This window comes from Epargyreus clarus, unplaced genomic scaffold (assembly GCF_041222505.1).
Source record: "Epargyreus clarus isolate Ecla_fem2 unplaced genomic scaffold, WU_Ecla_fem_2.2 ptg000019l, whole genome shotgun sequence".
NCBI lineage: Eukaryota > Metazoa > Arthropoda > Insecta > Lepidoptera > Hesperiidae > Epargyreus > Epargyreus clarus.
This window is the reverse complement of record NW_027332227.1, coordinates 10,712,392-10,740,060: the sequence shown is the minus strand read 5'-3', so window position 1 is coordinate 10,740,060 and position 27,669 is coordinate 10,712,392. Positions and strand designations below refer to the sequence as shown.

The window sequence follows — 27,669 nt, the reverse complement described above, 5'->3', positions numbered from 1 at the left end:
TCGAGCGTCGAACAAATTTGAGAGCAGAAGTATCTTCCTATATACGTGTCTAACACATTAGCGGTAGACTTCAAACTAATCAAGAACACGGTCTCGTTCGCGTTACGCGTGTACGATGTTCGTAATTTATTAGCGTTTATTCCCATATAGCAATCTGTAGGGATGCCGTTCTATTACGCAGACTCCGAAGAGATCCCTGCTCCAGTGAGCTGCGGGAGTGGGAACGTGACGGTCGCTCCCGAACGCTCCCAGACTTCCGGAACTATCGCGCGTTGGATTCGATACAGTGGTACGCGAAAAGTTTGCCTGGTTCAACGACATTTGACGCTGTGACGCTCCGTGGCTTGTGTTTCGTGCGTTCACGCAGTTAACTATGCTAGTTGGAACACTTTAATTAAAACCTCAAAGTGGTAAGTTTACTTTGAAGCTCGAATGGTTTTTTCGTTCGTAGTTGAACGAGTGTATAATTACTTTTTGAGATTCGTTTCAAAATTTGCATTTCCCATTTAAAGTTTAATGCTTTTCGCGGAGCTTTTTCACTCTCCCAATAAGTGAATCCTCACAGTGGATTGTTTAGTAACTCGGTAAGTGAAACTTTTCGTCGGCTGTAATTGACGCTGGCGACATTTCGTTCGACAGTTGTCTTTTCATTGTGAATAATTAATGAATCAAACTCATTTACTCCCGGAGACGTAAAAGTTAAATTGGTACAGAATAGGTATTTCGTGTTTTAAACCGAATGAAAATTAACTTATGAAAACATTTTAATGTAATGAATAATTTTAAAATTTGGGACTCATTCATATATGTTTATATGAATCCATTATATGTTTTTTAATTAGCCTTCTCTCTAACTCTTTTTTATTTTGATTACTTATCCTTCTAATGGATTTTGTAAATATCGTACTTTAACGGTATTAAAAAATAAAAAGCTATCCCGTACAAGTCAATTTCGGAGTAAAAATTAGTCCATTCTGAACAATTCCATTTTTTGGCCATTCACATATCTTGGATAACGCTATAGGGTACTATTACTATTCTTGCTAATTCATTTCCCAAATACAACACTTTGAAAAATTAGAAGTACTCGGGTAGACCGCACCTCAAGCCCAGCCCCATATTCATGCTAATGGTTCTTAATCTCTTTGATATTACATTTTTAAAATACTTTAAGTTAGCTAATTCCGAAAACAATTTTCTTTCAACTTTAATTAAAGTCAATTGACCACAATAACATTATTAAAATTAAATTTTACTATGTTAACAATATATTTTAATGCAATTTTAATGAAAAGTCTATATTTGTTTTAGTAAACATTATTTATACACTAATAATTAAATATTTGAATTATCACATCAGCGTAAAATATTAAAGTATTGTCTCGCTAGTGAATCTAATTCTATTATGGGCTTCGAAAATATTCTCACTTAAAGTACTTCATAACTCCATATTAACACCTACTGGTGTATTTCAATATCTGACATCACAACACCGCGACGTTCCACGCTCATCAGCCATTGCTTATCTCGAGAGTGAGGAATAAGCAACATTTATAATAACTATCAGATCAGTGATAAAAATTAAAGTGTCGTTATATCTAATTCTATTGCAATATTCCCGAATAAATACTTCATAATTCTATATTGATATATTTCAATGCCGACAGAGTGCACACTTGTCAGCCGTGGCTTATCTTGAGTGTAATTAATTGAAACACTTATGAGATCTACGTAAAAGATTAAAGTATTGTTTTATATTCCCTCTAGTGAAACTAATTTCTTTACGGCTTCAAATATTCTCGCCTGAAGTAATTCATAACTCCATATTAACACCTACTGGTGTATTTCAATATCGACACGCCGCGACACCGCGACGTTAGGCGCTCGTCAGCCGTCGCTTATCTCGAGAGTGAGGAATAAGCACCATTTATTATATTAATCAGATCGGTGTAACAGATTAAAGTGTTGTACTTTCTCTCTCTATTGAATCTAATTCTATTATGATGGTAAATTTTCCCGCATATTCTCCATCATAACTGCATATTAACACCCCTACTGGTGTATTTAAATATCTGACATCACAACACCGCGACGTACTACGCTCATCAGCCATTGCTTATTTCGAGAGTGAGGAATAAGCAAATTTTAAAATAACTATCAGATCAGTGATAAAGATAAAAGGTATCGTTATATCTAGTTCTATTGCGATATTCCCGAATAAATAATTCATAATTCCATATTGATATATTTCAATACCGACAAAGTGGACACTTGTCAGCCGTGTCTTATCTTGAGTGTAATTTATTGAAACACTTATGAGATCTACGTAAAAGATTAAAGTATTGTTTTATATTCCCTCTAGTGAAACTAATTCCTTTACGGCTTCAAATATTCTCGCCTGAAGTAATTCATAACTCCATATTAACACCTACTGGTGTATTTCAATATCGACACGCCGCGACACCGCGACGTTCGGCGCTCGTCAGCCCTCGCTTATCTCGAGAGTGAGGAATAAGCACCATTTGTTAGTTCCAGGCTAAAGCACTTACGCTTATATTTTTTACCCACATTTTCACGCCTACGAGCAAATTGAAAAATTATGCGATACGATATTAAACATAATTTATTATTAAATCTCTAGGCTTTTTATGTTACTGTTAATAAGCTACGGAAGTTAACGCTCATCTTTATTTATCTTTAAAGATAAGGACGTTTTAATAAATAAGTTATGACGGGAAATATCTTTCAATATTTAATTAAATTGTTACAGTACGTATTTATTTCGTTATCCACAAGCCTTGATACTTGATACTTCTGACACCACCAATTTATTTCTCGACAGAGGAAAAACACCGTTTATTGGCTTCAGAGAAACACCCCAAAGTGTATTCTTTTAATAAAGGCCGGCTGGATTATTTAAATTTTATGCAAAGGTATAATTCTATGAATTCGAAACCCATTAACTCCGTTCCTTAATGTATAAATCCATGGCATTTACCTTTTAACCTATTAAAATAATCCACGGCACTTAACCCTTACTCTAAACTGATATAAATGGTACCCTTTGGTCAGTGTTTATACATTAGTATTAGTCACTGCATGCTCGTCTGCTACTCCTATATCATAAAAAGCGATATTAGCGAGGATTTCATATTAATTGGAACATTGAATGATCATGATATGAAGAACTAATGATTAAAATAAACTGAAGCGCGTTTTAGACATTATAGAGACACAATGTAATTGTTAATACACTTATCATTGCCAGATATCGTAGAATAACAATCACATACTCACTTGTTACACCCTACTTTCAGGATTCATATATTATTTACGTCTTTTAAACATATTACCTTTTGATCAATTATATTATATTTCTTGGCCCATATACTCGTATTAAAGTATTGCTAAACAATATCAACGAATATATGTCTAACTTATCTCCAGTTGTAGAATCGATACAGCTTAAACCTATCTGTTAGATCTTAGAACAGAAATAACAAAACGTTAGCGACTTTATGTAGGTATCTAGGCCAGTGCTTGTATTTGCTATATGTTAGCCTGAGAATGCCGTTCGAACTTAGTTCACAGACTTAGCAAAGTACCTATTACGAACTGTAGGAACCACTTAACATCACTTGGTTTGCATATCTAAATGTGTAATGGAAATACTATAAATAATGAAATGTATTTAGAGCTTCTTTAATTTATACCGTTAAGCTGAGTAGCAGACGAGCATGCAGTCCACCTGATGGTACACTTACCATCAGGTGGACTGCATGCTACTGCTACTGCCGCTAATAGACATCTGAAATCAACCCCAGATAAGATTAGATATTTCTACCTGAGGTCGGTCAAAGATGCGCCGCTACCCCCAAGGACTAACCTGGAACGCCTTGGAAAAGTATATCTTGCTTACCACATCTTTCAAACAAGAACACAGCAGCGCCTAACGCTGCTATTATGAGGCAGAAATGTAAAGTTAAGTAGTAAAACCCTTCATGACTCAGCTCGTAGGCGCCACCGCAAAATCTATGTAGTTCTGCCTTATAAAAATAGTTTTAAGTAATGCTTCATTCTGGTTTGGAGGGTGGGGTAAGTTACACGAGGCATTCCAACTTAGTTGACAGGGATAGTAAGTCGTGAGTCATTGGTCGATTCAGGTAGTAGAAACTCCCTACTTTCTGAATAGAATCTTATCTGGGATTGATTATTAATGTCTTTGGGCGGCTGATGTCACTTATTAAGTAAACTGCATGATCGTTTGCTACGTTTATAATATAAAAACGTTAATATATAATATACCATCATAATCTTTGTTATTTTTTTTTTTTTCTTTTTAATTATGATAAATTCTACTAACATAGGTTTTTAAGTACAATGTAAATTGTAACAAAATATGGACTATGTCTGAATTAAATTGAAATACATAAATAAAATAAATAACTGAATATTCGCGACAAATCGGATAGAGCGCACAAAACATATTCTCACATCGAATTAAAGTGTTGACACACATACCGACATCGATAAGCTTCTACACTTTACACTTGTCGGCCTACGCTTATCTCGAGTGAGGGATAACCAACATTTGTTAGTTTCAAGTTCCGCCCACGCATTTTTCCTTTACTTTTTGTACGTGTTATAGGATTAAAAATTGAATCATGTCATGGCAATCAAGCAATCAAGCAATCAAGATCATGGCATGGTAATTATTTAGTACTTAGTTTTCTTGATAATTGATAATTGAAGGTGTATACTTTTTTTTTTTTTTTTTTATATTATAGGAGGAGCAGACGAGCATGCAGTCCACCTGATGGTAAGTGGCTACTGCCGCCCACGGACATCTGTAATCAACCCCAGATAGGATTAGATATTCCTACCTGAGGTCAGCCACAGATGCGCTGCTACCCCTGAGGACTAAGCTGGAATGCCTCGGAAATGTCTGTCTCCCTTACCACACCCTTCAAACCGGAACACAGCAGCGCCTAACACTGCCGTTATTAGGTAGAAATAGGTGTGGTGGTGGTGCCGCCGGAGTCGAACCACAGAGGGTTCTACCACCTTCAAACTATGTATAGTGTGGTAGTGTGGTGGTGGTAGAACACTTTATGGTTTGGCTCCAGCGGCACCACCGCCACACCTATTTCTGCCTCATAACAGCAATGTTAAAAGCTGCTGTGTTCTAGTTGAAAGGGTGTGATAAGGGTAAATACTTTTCTGAGGCGTTCCAGCTTAGTCCTCAGAGGTAGCAGCGCATCTGCGGTCGACCTCAGGTAGGAATGCCTAATCTTATTTGGGGTTGATTACAGGTGCAAATGGGCGGCAGTAGCCACTTAACATCAGGTGGAATGCATGCTTGTCTGTTACTCCTATATCATAAAAAACATATTAGCGAGAATTTCATATAAATTGAAAGAAATATTCAATTGGCTGCACTTTTTATGTTTCATTGATAAGTAGGTCTTTACCCACAATGGAACCCTGTATGTTTATAGTATAGTACTCAGTAGCAACCAATTGGTTGCTACTGAGTACTTGGTTGCAGTTCATCTAATGCTAAGGCTATTGCCGCAATCGACATATTCAACCCCCGATAAGATATAACTCTTATCTCAGGTTGGCCGCGTTGCTACCCCCGAGGACTAAGTTACAATTCCTTGGAAAAGTGTGTTTGTCTTAGAACTATTCAAACAAGAACACAACAGCGATAACATTGCTGTTATTATGTAGAAATAGGTGTGACGGTGGTGCCTCCGAAGCATGCATGCATGCTCCACAACGTTGCTCTAATGTATACATATGTATAGAGAATAATAATGGAAAATGTGCGTTTACATTCTAAAAATAACTTTCTTGGCCAACTTAATTATGTATCTACAAGATTCCCAGAAAGGAATATAGAGTTTCATATCGTAATTTAAGGTAAATAGTAAGTATATCAATTCTATGTACAGTCCCCTCCAAGAATACCTATACAGCGAAGCATTCGTAAGTAGCTGAACACAACTAGTACCGTAGATAATCGTCGTGAAGTTTCAAAAGTAGATGAACACTACAGAGTCAAAAGTAGCTGAACAACAACATATCATATAGTGAATTTAGCTGTTTTTGTACATCAGCTATTTTTGACGCGTTAGTGTTCATCTAATTTTGAAGCTGACTGTATACATATAAACTCTTTTCGGATATTACAGTTATATAACCTTTGACATATAAATAAAATTTCTTGATAATATTATCTACTATTATTTCATAATATGACAAGCTTGAAATGTAAAGACAATAGCATTATGACAAAATAAATAAGGTTATGCTTAAATGTTTAATGTTAGCAATGGAAACGTAAAAATGAGTGGGTATTACTCAACATCTAACGCGCGTTTTGGCTTGCGGATGTAGAATGACCCATTTTAGAAAAGATAACAATCAAATCAAGCTCCGGGGAATATATTTAGCGCGTTAAAAATAAATGTAGGTTTTATATGGTAAAATGTTATGTATGGGTGGTAGAACTCTTTATGCTTCGATTCCGGTGACTTTCTTAACTTATGATAGGTTTGCGTTTGGTTGCAAGTGTTGTTAAGTGATATGCAGCCTTAAATGTAACACTATTTAGTTGTCTAGAAAAAGCCTTTAACTCTTTTCTAGAACAATTTCAGATTAAATGTATCGGAAAACAACGAAGCCGCCTTTGTATGTGTCACTCTTTAATTCTGTCCAATATACAATTAAAACTCTGAGTAATTTTAAAGAAATTAAAATTATCCGAAATTTCATCGCGGTGATATTTTCTTTTCACCTACTTATATATTGTACCAGTGAACTGTACTTACCTGTACTAAGTGTTATAAAAGAAATGTATGAGTAAGTTAGTGTATAATATAAATATATACTTCTATATATAAATATATATTTTTAATATTTTTTCTGATAACATGACCGCTTAACTTCAGATATACTTCCTGCTCTTTTACTTAAATCTAATCTAAAATAGAAAAAAATGACTAAATAAATAAATTGTATACATATTAACGAAAATATGTACTGATAAACACTACGCATTATTAATAAAATTTAAGTTATGCCGGTACAATAGTAAATATAATCCACCAACGATTTCAGTGCTTACTGCTAGAAATTCAAATATCCCGTTGAATTATAGAATTTTTATAGAAGTTGGATTTAAATAAATGGCTTGGCCGGGAAATCTAAGATTAATTTCACCCCAGCAAGGAAATGCTGGAACACTTACAAAAGTATGAAATGTTGTTTTCGAATTACCGGAATTAAAAAGTTCTTAATTCAAAACTTTCGTGTTTTCTTATCAGGTTATTTTTACACTTGCGTCCCACTTTTTTTTTTTAATGTTTTTGTCGACATTTTATATTAGCGAAAACTTTTTGAAACTTTTTTTTTAATTACAGCAAAGGTGGAGTTTTTAATAATATAATTTCTTAATAGAAATTAACGTCACTCATAAAGACAGATTGTCGAATATTTTGTGAAACTTTGCGTAGTTTATTATTAAGAAAATACATTTACAAATGGATTTTTTTTTACAATGTTGGGCTATTTTTATACTTCCTGTGATTTTAATAGCTTATTTTATAAGTTTAAATCCTTAAATTGCCTTAATATTTTAATAAACATCAAATGCTAACATAAGTATATAATTATGTCACAAAAATTTCATTTATTTTAAGCAACATATTTTTATATTTGTATGGGAACTAAACATATAACCATAATAATTAATTGAAAGTGACTTGTGCTTAATATATGATTTCCTAAATTTATTACGTGTGCTATAGTATTTTATAAATGTAACAAAAATATAAGTATAAAAGCTATACAATTTTATCTTGTTTTTAAGCACATCCCACAAATCTCCATCGATGTATAAAATTGAACAATAATAGTGAATCAAACCTCGTACGGAATTGATGCTAATGTACATAATATCCGGAACATAATAACTTAAGATAACTTAAGATAATAACAGCTGTGATCGAAACGGAACGTAACTTACATAATAAAATCATTAAAATGTGTTTTATATTATAGGAACATATACATTTATACACTAAAGACACACAAGTATACACAAGGGGATCAAACTTAGACATCGCATCGCAACTTAAATGCATCTGTGGCCGATCTCAAGAATGACATGTACTTCTGGGATTGATTACAGATGTCGATGGGCAACAATAACCACTTCATTAGGTGGACTGCATGCTTGTCTGCTTCAGGCTTTACATGACGGTAGTATCTTCGCGGTCGAACGATTTTAGTTTTACCATCTTTATAGTTATTATAATAGAGTCAGTTTCGAGAACGTCAGTAGGTAATATGAAATTTATTCATTATAGTTTTACCATCTTTATAGTTTCAGTTAAGATAGCGTCAGTAATATGAAATTTAACTTTGGCATCTCGTAAGGGATGGTAACTTCGCGGTACAACCATTTTAGTTTTACCATTTTTATAGTGCCTGTTATGATAGCGTCAGTAATATGAAATGTAACTTTGGCATGTCGTAAGGGATATATCCGCAAGCCGATTTGATAGAAGCCGCGATAGTCAAACTGTTCGCCTACGATAGTGCCGAGGCCCATGAAAAGATGATTACATTGACAAATGGCGACCCTCGGGACAACCTCGGTAATCTACTGCCGAATGTACCACAATTAATTCCCTTTTCTATCTATGCTAAAATTATTCCTTGATGACACTGAAATATAGATTTTGTGAACATAGTTTTGTGATGTAAAAATAATATTTTAAGATTTCAAATAGGTTTTCACATAAAGTTTATGAGATTGAACAACTTCATTTAAATTCAATTCGTATTTTTTTAATTAATTTCTTGAATATCTTCAAAATTTATTGATTGAATATCTTCTATCTACGACCACTACGGAAGGTGTTTTGTTATCAATAAGCGGCGTAATAACCCCATATTTTCGGATTATTATCATTATAACTAACAAACATATACTTGGTTTATACTTTAGTACTAAAATATCTTCAAATATTCATTTACAGTTACTGCAATAAGGTTTATTTGGTTTTAAGCCAGTTTCCGTTAATCACAAAGAAAATTTAAAATTAAAGTTAGCTTAGTCCAGCCCCATTTCAATAAAAATTACTGGTCTTATTAAGCAATAATGAATACTATTTTAGAAGAAACAATACGTAATTGTAATTGCCCTTGGTACGAAATGGTGTCGAACCTGCCTTCGAATACTAACTGCACTATCTCCACGATAAAGCCGCTTTAAAATACTAAATAGAATGAATATGTAAATACAGTGGCTCAGACGGACTAGATCGTCTAGACGTGACTAAATTATCAATGCGACCTAATCACTGAAGTACGTTTTCTGGGCTGTACACTACAACTGAATGGTAGTGTACTTGGAGATTGTTATGTTTCTATTACGCTGAGTTATTTATCGTCATCGGTATCCATTGCTGGGCCCCGTCTCCTAAATTACGTACATAGGGCTTAGTGCACATATAGATTGGTATATATTTAGGAATGTTATTGAACTTCAATGCAAGTACATTATTGTGTTTTACTCGCGGCGTATAATTAAGAGTTCATTGCGTCATCCCAGTGAAAGCCCTGAATTATAAAATAAAATTTGTTAACAGCCTTCTACTTTTAGAACAAGTCTCATCAAAAGCAAATCTAGCTTCTTGTATAATACCGAATATACACAAACACCCGCAACTCGTATAGTGTCGCAACGTGTTCCGGGTTCTGTCCCCGGCCGGACAGTAACATTAATTATGAATTTAAATTACTGTCCCCACGAAATAGAAAAAAAAACCTATTGTAGGGCTATAACTTTTGAAACCGTTATATTAACACACAGTTATGATAATGTATCTTTTATCGTATTATTTCATAAAGAAAAACTAATATTTATAGAACTTTATACTAGTGTCGGAATATTCTAATTGTCTAAACAAGTATACACAGATTATATGGTGCGAGTCATTATTATGTCGCAGATTATAACAAACACCATAAATAAAAAGAGAGCGAACAGTAGGTACTAAAGAAAAACATTTCTGATTTGAATGAAGGATTTAATTATTCTTCCTCAGTTCGGATTTAACGCAGTTAGTATTCATTACCATTCTTGAAATGGACTGATATTTTTTATAAAATAAATTGCAATTCAGTATTTTCATTCCTCGTTTTTTATATATAAACCTAGCGAAGAGACAGGCGAGCCTTCTAATAGATAGTGGTGACCGCTGACTATGAATAAAATTTATTTTTGGCAAAAATTGTTTGTGGCTATTTTTAATACCTAAGCAACGTGGCATAACTGTATTTCAAATACTTATTAAAATTGTATTTAAATTGAATGTCATCTCAGCCTGTTAGCATTACCACCGGATTTGAAGGAAAGTTCATTTTATGATTTTAAAGTGCTCTATTGTGCTCTGAAAATGCTTAAGGAGATAGTAAGAAATCTATATATTAAATAAAGGTAGATAAACCATTTGTGCCACCACCGACTCTACTTTTTTTTCTAATATATAACACCAATGTTTATCACTTCTGTGTTCTGGTTTAAAGGGGTTGTTAACGGAAACATACCTATCTTAGGCGTTCCATCTTAGTCCTCAAGGTAACAAACGTGGCAGACCACATGCACTAAATTAATCTTACCCGTGAAGACAAAGTAAAGAAACACAAAATTTGTAATAAAATTTGATATAGGTGTCATAAAATTTATTATTGACATACATTAATATATTTTTATTCCCCAAAGGGTAAAAACACGTCAAGTGTCGCGTACCAGATAACGAATTTCCTTTTAAGACACTTTTATGACACGAATGTGAAGGGCAACAGCTGATACAGCTGTATGCCTATATTTTTACGACATACTAATATTATTCTGGAGTCTTGAATACATTTATCAGGAGAATAATTCTTTTTACACTGCTTAAGGGTCGAGATTAGGTACCTTTACGTTATGTGTTGTTCATATTTGTCGATTTGTTAAATTAACCTTTAAAATTATCAACCTAAGCAATTTTTGCTACGCTTGTTATGGACCTAAAATACCTACTAATAGACCTAAATAATAAACTGATTCAAAAAAGGCTTTTTTCTCGTATTGTTCTTAAAAATCCTTTCATTTGATATCAATATCATGGGTATAAATAATAAGTCTGCCATCTTGTGGCGACCACCATATTGTATTTAGAATTACGTCACTAAGCTAATCGTATCTTTTTCATAATAAACATAGATTAGATAATAAACCAAACATTGTGAAATAAAAAGCAAGTTAAAGAAAAACTCGTAAACAACTATTTTTAGATACTAATCTACGCGTGTCTTTTTAATTAGAATCGTAACATAAAATCAACAATAAAATTAGTACTTGATAAAACGGAGACGAATAGGGTATTGATTTCCCTTCTATCCTATTATTCTTTCGCAATAATGTTAAAATCATCTTCAATATTATAGACATCTATCGAACAATTCTATGATATTTGTATTGAGATATCTGTAGTTTCATATTACTTCTGTATACTTTCGCAAATATAGAAACATTGTTGACACTTTGATGAGAATAAATATTGACTTACTCTACCTTCGATAATAGAACAGTAACATATATCGTGTACAAGATATCTTGTAAGAGAGACGTCGTTTCAGCGCCCACTTTCATCTCGAGATTTAGATGTAATTGAAAATTGAGACAAAGAGTGTTTTTTTATATTTTTTTTATAATTAATTTTATTATCGTAGCTAACATAAACAAGATTAGTAAAAAATCTCAGGATAGGTGTCTTTTGGGTCAATGGGTGTGGTATGGGGAGTGACTTTGTCCCTGTAGTCGGGGCTAGAATAGGTCTACGGTATCCCTTGCCTGACGTAAGAGGCGACTAAATGGGGGCTTTTGGAGTTGCGAGCAGTAAGAGTGGAAGCTCGAAACAAGTAAGCGACCCCAGGAAGAATGTATGTTTGGTGGTGGAGGAACATAAACTGCTCCCCCCATGGCAGAGCCGAGGAGCAGAGGACTTCGGTTGTGTTCCGTCGGACATGCCAGAGTTCTCCAGCAGACGCGCCTATGTGACATATAATTTTATAATAAGTAAACACACCTTTATAAACAAGATATTAGCCGCAACTATAATACGAAATATTATTCGCCCCATTTCATACCAAATTATTTCATGAGACAATAGACCGTATTGATATTTCAGACATTTAGTATTATCTAACTCAACTAAACTAGAAACTAGGAAAATGTTTTGACAGGTAAGAAAATATTGTTTCGATATTATCAAGGTTGTAATAAAAGTATAAGAAGTAATTGTATTTATACAGTTTTCAAACAATAATACAGATATCAATGAATTACATTTGTCTGGCTATATTTATAGAGGGATGTGACTCAAATATAAAATTATTTCAAGATTTACTTTAAAAAAGTTAAATATTAAAAAACCCAAAAACCGGCACGCCGTTGAATGTTATGAATACCTACCTATATTTCGTCAATTTTTAATTATTATTAAAATTATTAGAAACATAAAAATACTTTTCAAGTCATGCTCTATTTTTAGCTACAACGAATTAATTACTCGGGAGTACAAAATAAAGTAAATGTAAACAAAATCAGGTTAATTAGAATTTTTAGCTTGTCGTTTAATTAATTCCAGGCGAGCATCATCTACTTTGTAGTACCCACGGGCTTACACGCTTCTAATTATTAGGAAGTTGGTTTCTGTAATGGAATCAACAAACGCATGGAATCTAACTCATAAACCTAATTGGAGGTGGTAGAACCCTTTGTGGTTCAACTCCGGCGGCACGACCGCCACACCTTTTTCTACCCCATGATAGCAATGTTAAGCGCTGCCGTGTTCTGGTTTGAAGGGTGTGGTAAGGGAGACATACTTTTCCGAGGCGTTCCAGCTTAGTCCTCAGGTAGGAATATCTAATCCAATCTGGGGTTGATTACAGATTTCTATGGGCGGCAGTTGCCACTTACCATCAGGTGGACTGCATGCGCGTCTCATATTATAATTATATCGGTTTCGTGCCAAAAATAACAAGAATAGTACGCAATAGGTGGCATTATACACAATTATTAATTTAAGAATTTCCAGTCTCACCAAAAACAGTATTAAGAAAAGAAACTCATCACACCATCTACCGGCAACGTTTGGAAAACGTCTGCCAAAGCAGCTACTGCCTATAAGTTTTCATTATTAAATTAGCATAGTAAGTACCTGCATATCCCTTAAAACCAAATGAGTAAGAAACTACCTAGTAAAACCACAGAGTTCTAGCGCCTTTCATATGTATAATGACGTAATAATTATAGACAGGTTCTCACAACTTTTTTGCAGCGTACTTTAACCAATACTTCACGTTTTCGCAATTTATATAGACTCTTACCCGCCTTCCTGGATACCGCCGGCGGCGGACAGCGAACGAGTTTTATCCCGACGTCGATTTTATGGCAAATGGCTACTTCACATTACTTTCCGCTATATAAATCTTAAGATAAAAATTGAAAAGTGTTACAATATATGTGTCATCATTTTTGTATTTTTTAACACGTGCTAAGAATGATACATTATACGTAATATGTAAATTAGGAAACATACTTATTTTTTCGGGAAACGTGGAAATGGTACGTGGGAGCGACACAGAGTTATGTGGGATTCTTACCGCACTAACCCCCCCCCCCCCCAAGGTGGCCGTCCTCGGTGCTGCGTAAAGGACTCCGGGATCTCCAGAGAAACGCATCCGGAGTCCTCTTAGCGCGTTGCCCCGTCGGGCTCCGCCCAAGTGAGCATGTCGCTCGCCACACTGTATGGTATACACGACGGTATGCGACCACACATACCGCCGTCCTCCCGGGATCGCTGGCCTGGCGGTTTGAGCTTCCACTCTTGCCGCCCGTAACCCCGGAAGCCCCTATTAGTCGCCTCTTACGACAGGCAGGGGATACCGTAGCCCTATTCTGGTCCCGGAACTACAGGGACAACGCCTTTTACACTTCTCAAACCAGAACACAACAGCGTTTAACAGCATTGCATTAGGAAAGAAGTAGGTGTGTTGGTAGTATCTCTTATTTCTTAAGTCCAGTCTGTAATGGCTCTACTACTCTCAAAATATGTAACTTCAAAAATTGTGATAAAGCGAAACTATAACCACTGCATGCGTGTTAAATCTATTCTACAAACTAACCAAATAAGTAACACATAACTTGTAAATGATATGTCCCTGCAATTTACAATATAAGACCAAATGAAAATAATCTTCAAAACAATTTTAAATCAAGTTAAAGAATATGAAAAATCTTAAACTCCTGTATAATAACCCTTTATTGTGCGGAAGTTATGTATTAAATAGCTCGTAACAAAGTTTTTAAACTCCGCAACTGCTATTACCGACTTCTTATTACACTTTGTATTTATAAAATTTGATATGGTTTCATTGTTATTTTCATGCTCAGCGAATGAAATTGGTATTGTTCGCTGGTTAGTAAGAAATCCAGGTAATTAGCTACCTAATAGACTTTTTATATAAGTGCACAAAAGAACCGCTAAACCTTATTTATAAAATTCTCGTGTCACAATGTTAGTTACCTTACTGCTCCGAAACGGCTTTACCGATTTTCACAAAATTTTATATGCATATTGAGTAGGTCTGAGAATCAGCTACTATCTATTTTTCATACCCCTAAGTAAAAAGGGTTGTTCACCCTTAACATTTTTTTATTTATATGGCAACACAATGTTTGCTGCGTCAGCTAGTATATAGTATTTATTACAAAATATCTTCAGTAATGATTTATAACTTAATAACGCTTACCATTCGACATTTCAATTTATTTGAAATATTTTATATTATATTATTTTTAAAAATTAAGAGGTTTGACCCTGGAATATAAATTCTGGTTCCCAAGAGTAAGAAACGAAATTTTTGGGTGATTATCAGTTCGCAGTTAAGGTCCGCAACTGTCTTTGGGGGCCCCTCAAAATCGTAGGCCCGAGGTGGACCACCCCTTTCACCTCCCCCCCTAGTCTGCCAGAGGTGATAATTAATAATTCAAATTCAATTACATACCGGCATAGCGCATTTATCCTTAAAATCGATATGACGTGACGAAAAATCCCTTTATTTTGAGTCATATAAAACGCAAATCGTATCCATTACGTTTATTCATAAAAAATAAGAACCCATAACTAGTGAAGTGAACCATTCGGGGACATTTTCTTATTTTTTCCTTATTTTGTAGTTTATCGTATCACAGTAAGTTCAAACGAACCTTTATAAATTCACATGGTAACTTTGGTCCGCCGACCTGTCCGGCTAAGGATGCAGTAAGTTAAAAAGAACTTACTACAAAAGCAGGGGAAGGCCAACTTACACAAGTATACAACTTCTGTAAGTGCATATATATTTATGTTGTGACTAGGGTTGCCAACTACCGTGAAAAATGTAAACCATACCGTTAAATATATCGTGCTACTATGGTTACATTACATATATTTTATGAGGAGTAAAAAAGTTCAATAAACATTTTTCGTTTATATTAGGTGGCTTCCACCACCTTTGAGGTTCAACTAATAACAGTATTATGCGCTGATATATTCCAGTTTGAAGGATGTAGTAAGGGTGATATACTTACCAGAGTCGTTTTAACAAGTCCTCAGAAGTAGCAGTGCCTCCAATTGTTGTATGTATCCAATTGTCTAATCTTATCCAGGGATGATTATGAATCTCCATAAGCGGCAATAGCCTACATCCGGTGGATTGTAAACTCGTTTGCTACTTGTATATTAAAAAAAACGATCATTACACAAAAGTCAAAAGTAAATCTAATGAAAGTATAAAACAATAGTATATTATATAGTATCATTGGCAACCCTAACGGTGACCCCATTGTGTGGCGTCGCACTTCGAAAGTAGCCAAAAGCGTTTGGCGCGTTTACTTGCTGATACATGCTTTATTAAAGTCGAAATCCGTCCTCTACAATTCCGCTTACTTACAAATACTTCGCGGCCTACTTTCTGAAACTGATGGAAAATATATGGCCAATAAAATTTAATTACACGACTTTACCAGTGATGAATCGCTGCTCAGGGCATTAGCGTAATTATATTGTGATTTCAGAATAATCGCATGATGAATGGCTTGTAGCAACTTCTTTTACAGTCGGAATACTGTAATATTAAACCGAGTTCCGACTCAGCTTTTGAAGCGCTTTTATAACGATTTAATTCGATTCTTTAATAAGCGGACTCAGGCCCCTTTTGAGGAGTTTTTGAAATGAAAATAGATTATGGAGGCGGAACGTGAATTAAATAACGCTCAAAATACGTGTGGGTACACTACTCCGTCGTTAAAAAGCGATTATTATCTTGTTAAAGAACCGACCGAACGTAATATGTATAAAAACGTTGGCTCCGTCTATGGGGTATTTTCGTCTGAAGGCGCTGGCGATCGGCCGCCGGCTTTGAGGAAGTTAAGCTTGAAGGTAATTTTGTTCTTTATTATTTTTCAGTGCCCTCAGGGGTGCTTTGTCTAAAATAAACGTTTCGAGAACAAATCGATTTTTAATTTTGCCCCGCGTTGCCGCCTTTTAATGGTACTTGCATTTGTTCCGTTAAAACATTGAATTTACTGATTTCCCATTTGAGGAAATTTTCTTTGTTCAAACTCAAATAAGAGGAGTGAAATTAGGCGTTTCGGAAAAAATATTAAAAGAGACTCTTATAAAACATAATTTCTCGTATTTCGCTACACGTTTTCTTTCGAAGAGACCGTAGATTAATACCACAGCATAAGTCTTCTTGATGAAACTCTAAGAACTCTTTAGAAGAGACTGCGCCTTCGACTTTCTTTTAAAGTGCGCAAAGTTTTTTGACGAAAGTAGTTATTAAAATGCAAGTTTTCTAGTAGCAACTTTCCTTAATAACTGCAACAGAAAATGTAAGCGAACCTTATATTGTAGGTGCTTGTGTACTATTGTATGTATGTAAAGTTTACATAAAAAGTTTCTTTACGTAAACTTTACTTACAGTATGCGTTTTTTTTCTGACATGTGGTAAGTTGATTTTGTACTATTGACTCGACGGATCGGTCAATTAGACGGCGAAGACATGCAAGTGTGGAAATGGTGTCAGAAAGTAATACAGAATCCGCACTACAATTTTTAAAACTATTGTAGTTGTACTCGGTAGAATTACATAGTCTGCTAAGCGAATATGGATAACAACTGCAATCTGTCTCAATTTTACAATGAATAGACACAGGAACATAATTTAAAAATTAAACAGCATGTACAATGTATATGTACCTTATAAAATAGATAACATTTCCCAAAATGTGGTTTCAGCTAAAATTAGAAGCATATTCCCAGGAATAATATCGTTAAAACTTGCTCCTCTGGATCTATTCATCAAAGTAACAAAGGTTTTCGAAGCTTCTTCGCCATTCACCGACCCGGCGATATGGCGAGCTTCGTTATTTTAGACCGAATTCAGGCATGGATGTGTTCGGTATTAGTTTCATATTTCTTACAGCGCAGCGACTATAAGCTTGTACGGTCTTTTGATTCAAACGTGGTTTTAAGGAAATTCGATTAGAAACGTGAATATAATTTTTAATCATAAGTAACGGAATGTGTCAGCCAAAATTAAGTGAAATCTACAGTTTATAAATATAATATAATACTGTAATAACTATAATAATTTCTTAACATACTTAGGTATAGCAAACAAAGCAGTCCACCTGTAATCATCCCAGGATAAGGTTAATGTTCTACCCGAGGTTAGCAACATATGCCCTTTGACCCATGAGGACTAAGTTGACACTCGGATAAGAATATCTTAATCACTCACCAAACCTTTCAAACCAAAACACAGCTACACTTAAAACTGGTGCTAGAGGTAGAAAAAGCTATGGAGGTAGTGCCTACGAAGTCGCCTCACAAAGAGTTTTACCACCTTCATCCCGAATAATCTATGAAAACCACGAAATGTAATCTGAGGGTACAGTACCCTTAGTATGAGTTTTTAAGTTTTTACAAAAATGACCGTTTTTGTATTTGTTTACGTATGTCCCATACAATTCCAGTCAGTTCTGATACAGTCCGCTAGGGCCGCTGATTGGAAATGTATGGGAAAATACGTAAACAAATACAAAAACAGTAATTTTTGTAAAAACTCATACTAAGAAGACTGTTCTTCGGTAAAATTTACAATCTTGAGAACATTATTAGCCAACTACCTCGCGAAGTTTTTTCACCGTTATGAAGGTATATTCCAGCGAGTGATAATATAATGAGTACATGACTTGGAAAATCAAAGGTGCCTTGGATTTGTGCCAGCACCAATTTCCAGCTTTTTTATTGGGCTCTACTTCCTGCGTAGAGAAACCAAGCTACCGCTCCGTACACTTGATACAGATACACTTGATACAGCTCTAATAAGGATACAGAATTCAAGATAAGATCAGACATAAATACATTGATTACCTTTAGAACTTAGTTATAAATAATCAAGACGTTTATACCAGGTACTGAGTCCTCAGGGGTTGTAACTTGTAACGGATATGTGTCGGTGCAATTCGGTTAGGAATCTTGTTTAATATTGATTTCAAATGTGATGCGGCCACCATACCGGTCTGACGCAAAGACTTCCGGGTTCGATCCCCGGCCAGATATCTGAATGATGAATTGAGATATCTGTTCTGGGTCTGATTTTCATGTGTGTGCATGGCACCCACGATAAGCGATAGTAGGCTGCTTGCTTCTTTTAAAAAACTACGTATACGAGTATCAGTCATTGTTCATTTTAGCTCGCCGCATAAAACTTTCTAAATGTCTAATCTGCAAATGCCTCTCTCCTAAGACATAAAATAAAGGTTTTAATACAATGGTTTAAAATATTTTAGACTTTAAAATTTTTTGACAAGTATACGATTGCCTCCTTTAATTAACCATCGTAAGGAAAACAATAAATCTCAACTTTCTAAGACAAACGAGTTGCGAGTCACGACGATAAATTATTTGGGTCCTTTTCAATACCTTTCAAATCGATTATGAATTACGTGGAGGACTGTAATAGGGTATATAAACAAAGGGAGTAACAGTGCATATCCAGGACAAACGATTAATTACCCCTTTCTGGCGGTACATTTAAATTAGAAAGCAAGTGGTATTTCCTTTGTGTAATAGGTTTAAGAATAGCGACTGGCTTTCATTTGTTACGTCAACAAAAGGTTTTTTGTTGTTAAGGAAATTATTTTAGTATGTGAAGTGTATTGTAAATTACGTAAATAATCTTGTCAATTACGGGTGGGGGCGACCAGTGGTGGAGCGGTTACCATACCAGTCTGACGCGCAGAGGGTCCCGGGTTCGATCCCCGGCCAGAGAGAAATCTAAACGATGAATTTAGGTTTCTGTTTCTGGTCTGGGTGTTTGTGTATTTGTCTCTGTGTGTCCATAGCACCCACGATACAGGGAAACCTAGTGCGGGGCTGTGAGTGTAAAAAGCGTTTAATGTTTATTTGAATTCTATATTAATTACATATAGATTTAGAGTGAATAGTATTGTTATTTGTTACAATTTAGAGTTTTAAATTTTTAAGTATTTATTAGAACAAAATCATCCAGCGTACTGAGAATTTCGTGAACAATTGAGAAAATATTAATGATTTATTGTCAAGACAACTGTTTCTATAACCCGATATTATTAATAGATACAATAAAATTACTCTTTCGCGCGGATTGTCATGCAAATAAAATTATTTATAGGTACTTTTATACATTAGTTAGTGCAGTCCCGCAACATTTAATTAAAACTTTAAGCGATATAAACACTATTACAATTAGTATTATGAGTAATATCATAATTTTACATATTATGAAAAAACCAGTAAAAGATATATTATACCCGACTGTGGAAGGTAAGATCTTCGAGCATATACATAATGTGTGTGAAATTATTTAGCATGCCTATAGCCCAAAAGGCTTGTTGGATTTAATTAAGGTATCATTGAATTCATCTAAATTGGAGTGAATATATTTTCAAACAGTTCAGTTTCGGTCTTATAATATTTCCATAATTAATATCAGAATGACTTTATGTATATTGAGAACAGAACGTCAAAGTTCAGATAAAATCATGCAGCAACATGTGCATTAACTGAAGATATTTCAACATCGCAACGTACATCCGATACTGTTATGAATTCGATAGTTATTCCCGCTCGTCCCACTGGATGCGACCATGATAAATGTAGGTCACACGACTATCTGAGATATAAAATATTTAATCTCTTTGTTCTGGAGAGAACATGCAGCATTCCTCGTTGTCTTCGCTAGATAGAAGTTGTCAAGACTGCCGGAGGCACACATGCTATTGTAGTTTCATCGCTTTAATTCATCACAGCAGTGCATGCATTAAAATTTTAGGTACTCATGAGATTCTATTCTTGGAAAACTTGGAAATTATGTCGCATGTCTCCATAAAGTAAGTAGAAACTTAGCCTTAAGGAAAATCTGTCTCTTTGCCCAAAATGCTCCCAACTCGTCGTAAATGTCTCTTTTTACTTCCTAAATAATAAGGCCAACTTTTTTGTGTGAAGTTTCGAGTGAATCCCACACAAAAACTTTACTTTTTCTATATAAACACGTAACATGACTTTATGTTTCAAATAAACAAAGCTTAGTCCTACGGGGATGATACCATTGAGGAAAGAATAAATAAATGGTTTCGACTGTCAAAACTGCGAGAAGGAATTCTGAACCGAAGTTTACCACACCATGATATGCTGTATTTTTGTTATGAGTGTGGAATGTAATTTTTTTGAGCATATGCATAACCTACAGCCCAAACGGTTTGGTGGATTTTAACATATAGGATGTAATTGAACTCGTCTTAATTGGGAGAGTGCTTAGTAAACAAAGCTTGATATGCACCATGGAGAAAACAATATACAAATTGTTTTTACTGTTAAAACTGTGTATGTAGGAGTCTTTTACCGAGGTTTACCACACCATCACATGCTGTTTTTTTGTTATGAAGTCATAAAGTGTTTTAATTTTAATCAAACAATATTAATATTTCGATGTCTCCGTTGTTACAGAGTCAAGAAACAAGACAACTTGACGCGCCGGATGCAACATGTTACTGAAATGACGTCCAATCAATATGGCCATATTTACTCAATTACCCATCGTAGAATGCGGAGTATACATCTTTCTTATTATCATCCATACTCCGATACTGCAAGGAGAAGAACAGTCGCAATGCCCCAGCCTCGCAGAGAACCCTATTTGCCCCTGTTATAATTTTAAAGAAGGTATGATCTTTAATGGTATGGTAAAGGTATGTTCTTCTATAAGCTTTGACACAATACATAGGAATTTTTTTTATTAAAATAATACGTCCTTAACCAAGTTTTAGTATTTTCTTCAACATAATATTGATTGTATACTTCTTGCTACAAAATGAAATGAATTTATAGCAGCTTTCTGTATGATTCGATTCAATTCAATTAAATAGTTGTGTCATTTATTTCAGGTTTATTTTTAGAATGCCCGAGCGCTACCCCCGGCGTTGTAAAAAATGTACTGTCAAAGATAAAAGGAACCATTCAATCTTTATCAATTTACGATCTGGAGAGCTCAACAACGGAATTAAGGGCAGACCTTTTTCCGTCACAAGTGAAAATAATCAATTTACAGATTTCACAGTCTGGTATAAACAAAATAAGTCCTAATGCTTTCATATCCCTTCGGGATTCGATGGGTTCTCTGAGCATCATTTCCAGCAAGTTAAACAGGATTCCGCATGAAACATTCACCGAATTGTACAATCTTGAAACACTGGATTTACAGCTCAATGACATCAAAGAAATACAAACGAACACATTCACAAATCTGAAATTAAAGAAAATCAATTTAAAGGGGAATAAAATAGCCAACATTTCGGAAAATGCATTTCACAACTTAGAAGACAGTTTGAGCGAGTTGGATATTACGGAAAATTTTCTGAATATATTTCCTTTGAAATCCCTGGGGAACCTGAACAAACTCAGCAATTTGAGACTCGCGTGGAACAAAATTCATTCTATCCCGGAAAATATAAATGTGACCATCTCTAATTTGCAAACATTAGATTTAAATTCAAATTTATTTTCTAAAATCTCAAATAATTGGTTTCATTGTATGCCTAAAATAAAAACGTTAACATTTTTTAGCAATCATATCCAAGAAATCGATGAGCAGGCGTTTTATTCATTAGAACATTTGGAGACATTAGATTTAAGTCGCAATAAAATTATAAACATGGGAAAAAACACGTTTCAAAGAAACCACAACATACGCACAATAGATCTTAGTCACAATCATTTACACCACATAGACGGTGTATTTTCTAACTTACACCAACTTTCAGAGATATTTTTATCTGAAAATAACATACTTGAAATTCCGGAAAATGCATTTTTAAATACCATGGGTTTAACTGTACTCAACTTAGAGTACAATGCTATTCAGAAATTACATCCAAATTCTTTTACTACTCTAACAAATTTAACGCAACTTCACATGGGAACAAATTTTCTGTCAAAGCTTCCTAATAACATTTTTCAAAATAATCGAAAATTAGTTACGTTAAGTTTAGATAACAATGAAATTAACGAACTAGATGAATTAATGTTTGATAAATTAGTAGAATTAAGAGAAATACGTTTACAAAATAATAAATTAAGTCATATAAAGCGTAATGTATTTAGCCCTTTACCTGGGTTATTAGAATTGCATTTACAAAATAATGTGATTCAAAACATAGATTCGCACGCATTTATAACACTTAGAAACCTTCAACATATTAATTTGCAGGGTAACCGCTTAACTACGATAGGGGACGTGTTTCCAAATAGAAATTCATCCTTAGTTTCGATTCAGTTAAGCGTAAATTATTTATCATTGTTGAAAAATAGCTCCCTCAGAGGACAGGTAAATGTTCAAATAATGTGGCTAACCCAAAATAATATTAAGGTTTTAACTTCAAACCTTTTTAATGATTTAATTAATATACAAAGGTTGTATTTAAAAAATAATAGTATTGTACATATTGAAAATAAAACTTTTCTGCACTTAAGAAAAATAAAATTTTTGGATATTAGTTATAATAAACTCACTCAAATAAGCAATGAAACATTTTTTAATCTTGTTACTCTGGAAGAACTGTACATGCAATGTAATAATATTAGACAAGTATCAAAGGACACCTTTAAGCACTTAATGAAGTTAAAAATATTAGATCTATCTCAAAATGAAATAATTATATTGGACTTTGATATCGCATCACTTCCAATTAAGCAACTCCGTCTTGGAAAAAATTCAATATCAATTATCGAAGGGAACTCGCTAAAAACATTGCCAAATTTAAGTGACTTAGAATTAAGCAACAATTTCATAACATGGGAGGCTGTAATTCACATTGAAATTCCTGGTTTAAAATCCTTAGTGTTGTCAAATAATAATTTCACTTTCTTAGAAAACAAGACTTTTTCTCATTTACCTTCTTTACAAATACTGTCCTTGGAAATGTCTAACATATCTCAATTACGTCCCGCAACTTTCATCAAAAATCAAAATCTCCTAAGAATCAATCTAGCAAATAATAACCTAAAAGATTTGCACAAAGACGTTTTTGCGTATACAACCATTTTACAAGAACTTAACTTGAAAGGAAATAGTTTCACAGAATTTCCTCATGTTGCTCTTTTCAATGTTACTTCTCTAGAGATACTTAATTTGTGCCATAATCAGTTACACAGTGTAGATTTTTTCAAGTTTATAGGTTTACAAAATTTAAGGACTCTGAACCTATGCGATAATCGCATATCAATTTTAAACGGTTTTAATTCTCCGTCACTTAAAAATTTGATATCATTAAACTTGAGCAAAAACATGCTTACAGTTCTTCCGCCAAATTTTTTTCAACATTCAATCGGTTTAAAGGAAATCGATTTATCTCATAACTACTTTAAACACATTCCAAGTAATGGGCTCTCTGAAACCGTATTGCCAGCACTCACTACATTGAATATGTCATCAAATTCTCTCGTACAGTTGTTACAAACATATCCAATCAAGCAGTTTCCACTTTTAGAAGAATTAGTTGTAACAAACACAAATCTAACGATTATAACAAGCAAAGACTTCGAAAATTTTCCTTCCTTGAAGAGATTAATCCTAACTGGGAATTGTATTATCCGACTATCTCCGGGCTCATTTTCCAAACTGCACAAGATAGAGATGCTGGATATAAGTCAGAATAAATTAGAAAATATTCCCAGAGAGCGGCTACAAGGACTATATTCTGCAAGATTACTCAACATCTCCCAAAATAATATACGAGAACTTGAAGAATTTACAGCGGATCTGCAATCTCTACAAAAGTTAGATATTTCTGCTAACCATATTACAAGGATCAGCAAAGACGTATTCCGGAATCTCCACAGTCTGACGGAATTAAATTTGAGTGGTAACTGGTTATCAGCAATAGCTGCGGATAGTTTCAAGAAGTTATATAAAATAACACATATAGACTTGAGCCGAAATTACTTCGAAATTATACAGATGAAGATCCTCACGACTTTGGAAACGCAAATAAAATCAATATCATTTGATGGTATGTGTTCCGTAAATAATAATTTACTTAAGTCTAAACTTCAAAACACACATGTGACTTGATTTTGAGCTAGATTAAAATGTATGCGAAGATTTTTGTTTAAAAATCTTAAACAGGGATATCTCGGCTTAAAAAAACACTTAATATAACCAACCCACATAACGTTGTTATAAGAATTATTTATTAAACAGGCTACCAAAAATTGGTCTGTCAATTTCTGTGTCAATTAGTTTTTGAAATCATGGCAAAATTATAACGGAACCTCTTGTAATATCTCAGAGGGTCGCGCAATGACAGCCGATTATTACGTTTTAATTAACGTGAAGTTGAGGGGTCTTGCCATTGTTTCTATTCCTTGAGACTTTACCAGCCTCTATAATATAAAGGTCAAAGGACATTTTGGTTCATTATTAATCTTCCTGATTTCTTTAATTTTGTAGTAGACTCAGTATTCCTTATTTTTATAATAATATGCCCTTAACTTTGTTGCTAATTTTCATCAATAAATTTCAGAGAATCCCTTAACTTGCAACTGCGAGGCACAAAATGTATGGAACTGGATGCAAGATCATTTTAAAATTGTCTTAAAAGGAAGCAGTAACCTTCGTTGCGAACACCCTGAAGAGCTCCACGGTTATAGTTTCCTCAAAATAACCTCACAGAAATTATGCGATGTTCCCATCGTAATCCGAGTCGCCATACAAGATATCCAAACATATTCAGTTATTGTATCCTGGCAAAGCCGTAATCAAAGCGGTTTAAATGGATATCAAGTGGCTTACTACGGGGAACAGACGCCAACAATTGTGAGTAACATTTCAACTTCATATATCCTACCGCAATTTGTTTAGAAACATGGGAAATAGCCATATAAAATAGTTATACCTGTACATATAAATAATACTTTGTAATGATTACTAAAACGTGTAATATAAAACTCGCCCAGCATCCATTACAACAAACATTTGAATACAAAGGCTGTGCATCACTTCAATGGACCATAAAAAATATTTATGCTTCTCGCTCGTGGATATTCGGTTGTACTCTGAATCCATTTAAATCTTCCCTTGTAACAATGGTTCATATGACCCACAAATTTTTTCGCCACTCGTTACAAATAGGTGAGTGACGTTTGGTAAAAGTGATAAATTGTTTGTTGTTTTGACAGATACGCGGGAAGATCCTGAACGCTACGACCAGATCGACGAGGTTGAATCATTTGATTCCCGGCGCCCGGTACACAATTTGCGTCATAGCCATCGGCAACTTTCGAATATCGTCGGGATACTCGATACCAGATGCAAGAATTGCACCCTCCGTAGAAAACTCAAGCGTTCATTTGTATGGAGATGAACTAATATTTAGCCATCTCAGACCAAACATGAATGATTCACAGACAACCAAATGTACTACTGTAAGTACGATAGAGATTTTCGGCACAGCTGTAGATAGCCCTTTCTCAAATACTTACATGGGTATCGCTGACATTTTAACCAGAAGGCTTAGCTTAGTAGTCGGCTGTTGTATAGGTTTCATCGTTTTTATAGTTTTAGTATCAGCATTCGGCTATATAAATACCAAAAAACGACCGGTCATTGCGAAAGCCGAAGTGCAACAAGCACCCCAGTATATATCTTATGACAATTTTACGGCACCGAATGTGGAGGTTCAAACGACCGATATGGACATAAATACTATAACGGAAAAATCGAAATCACAGTTCAAACCGTGTGAATAGACAATAATACTCACCATCAGGTTAAAACTTGTACAGAACACCAAATTTTGTCCAATTAGATTCTTTGTGAATAAAATCCAATAATACTATTCGTGTAGAAATAAAACCTTTTGTACCTTTTCATCTACGGAACTTCTTTTGGAGCAGTTCGTCTAACTTGAATGAATTATTGCCGGCTATCAATAACGAAATGTGTGATAATCGAAAAACTTGTTCATTTAACGGGGTACTTTCGGTGTATATAATAATAACGAAGTAAATACATTTTATATTATGTTTCATGTAATAAATGTCATTTTTATTATTATATTCAATGTATCCAAGTACAATGACGCAAAAATGTATATTAAAAACTGGGAGTTGGATTTCTGACGCCAATATAGATACAAACACAAAATTAAAAGTCAGATGTTAGTAATTATTTACTTCAAGTAATATTGTAAGCAGTGTTTACAAATAATAAGATTACTTTAAGTAACACGATAACGTCGGTTACCTATGAATCAAACTATAATTGTTTTTTTTGTTTCTTGTTTTTCTCGGAGTAATTTACGTTCTATCACCCATTCCCTGTAATATGTGCTAACTTCATCTTTTACGTATGTAGTATTTATTTATCATGTACCTGTTTTATACTATTTTTTAGTTTTATTTTTATAATAATAATTTCGTATATTAATCTATTTAGAATTATTTTGTTACCAAAACGTCTAACGTTTATTCTTGTATAGTCCGCGTAAAACTACTAGTCTGCTCTGAATATAGAAATAAGTCACGTCGCCATAGCAAATTGTATGACTACACTTGCTCGCAACAACTTCAGAGAAGACTAGCTGTTTGGCGAGGACTATAATTTTGTGATTACTAAAATTGTTAGTTGGTTGTAAAAATAAATTGTATAATTAGTAAGATTAGTAATTCAAACTTTGTCAAAGTTATAATGTATGATTGTATTATAGTAATTTAATAAAATAGATGTATCGTAAAATATACGTATGTAACGAATATTTATATTCAGCAAACTTCTTAACATAAGGTTAATATATAAATAATAATAGTGTTATGTAAACGAAATATCAGACTTTAATTTAGTGTAACTAAATAATTGTAATGTACCAATTTTTCTTGGATTCCTGTTTTAAATTCGTCGTGATGCGTTTAAAACTAGCAATTTATGTAGTATTTGGTAATAAAACTTTTCGAGGAA

The 27,669-nt window shown here is 34.2% G+C and overlaps 1 protein-coding gene across 1 annotated transcript; it reads left to right on the top strand.

The window, feature by feature from the left end:
• The first annotated feature begins 215 nt into the window (after nucleotides 1-215).
• Nucleotides 216-27,669, top strand: LOC140750108 (uncharacterized). The gene is made up of 5 exons (XM_073083468.1): nucleotides 216-410; nucleotides 21,165-21,380; nucleotides 21,602-24,724; nucleotides 25,238-25,530; nucleotides 25,893-27,669. Exons 2-5 carry the CDS (start codon nucleotides 21,230-21,232, stop codon nucleotides 26,460-26,462), a joined length of 4,137 nt encoding a protein of 1,378 aa, XP_072939569.1. The 5' UTR covers nucleotides 216-410; nucleotides 21,165-21,229; the 3' UTR covers nucleotides 26,463-27,669.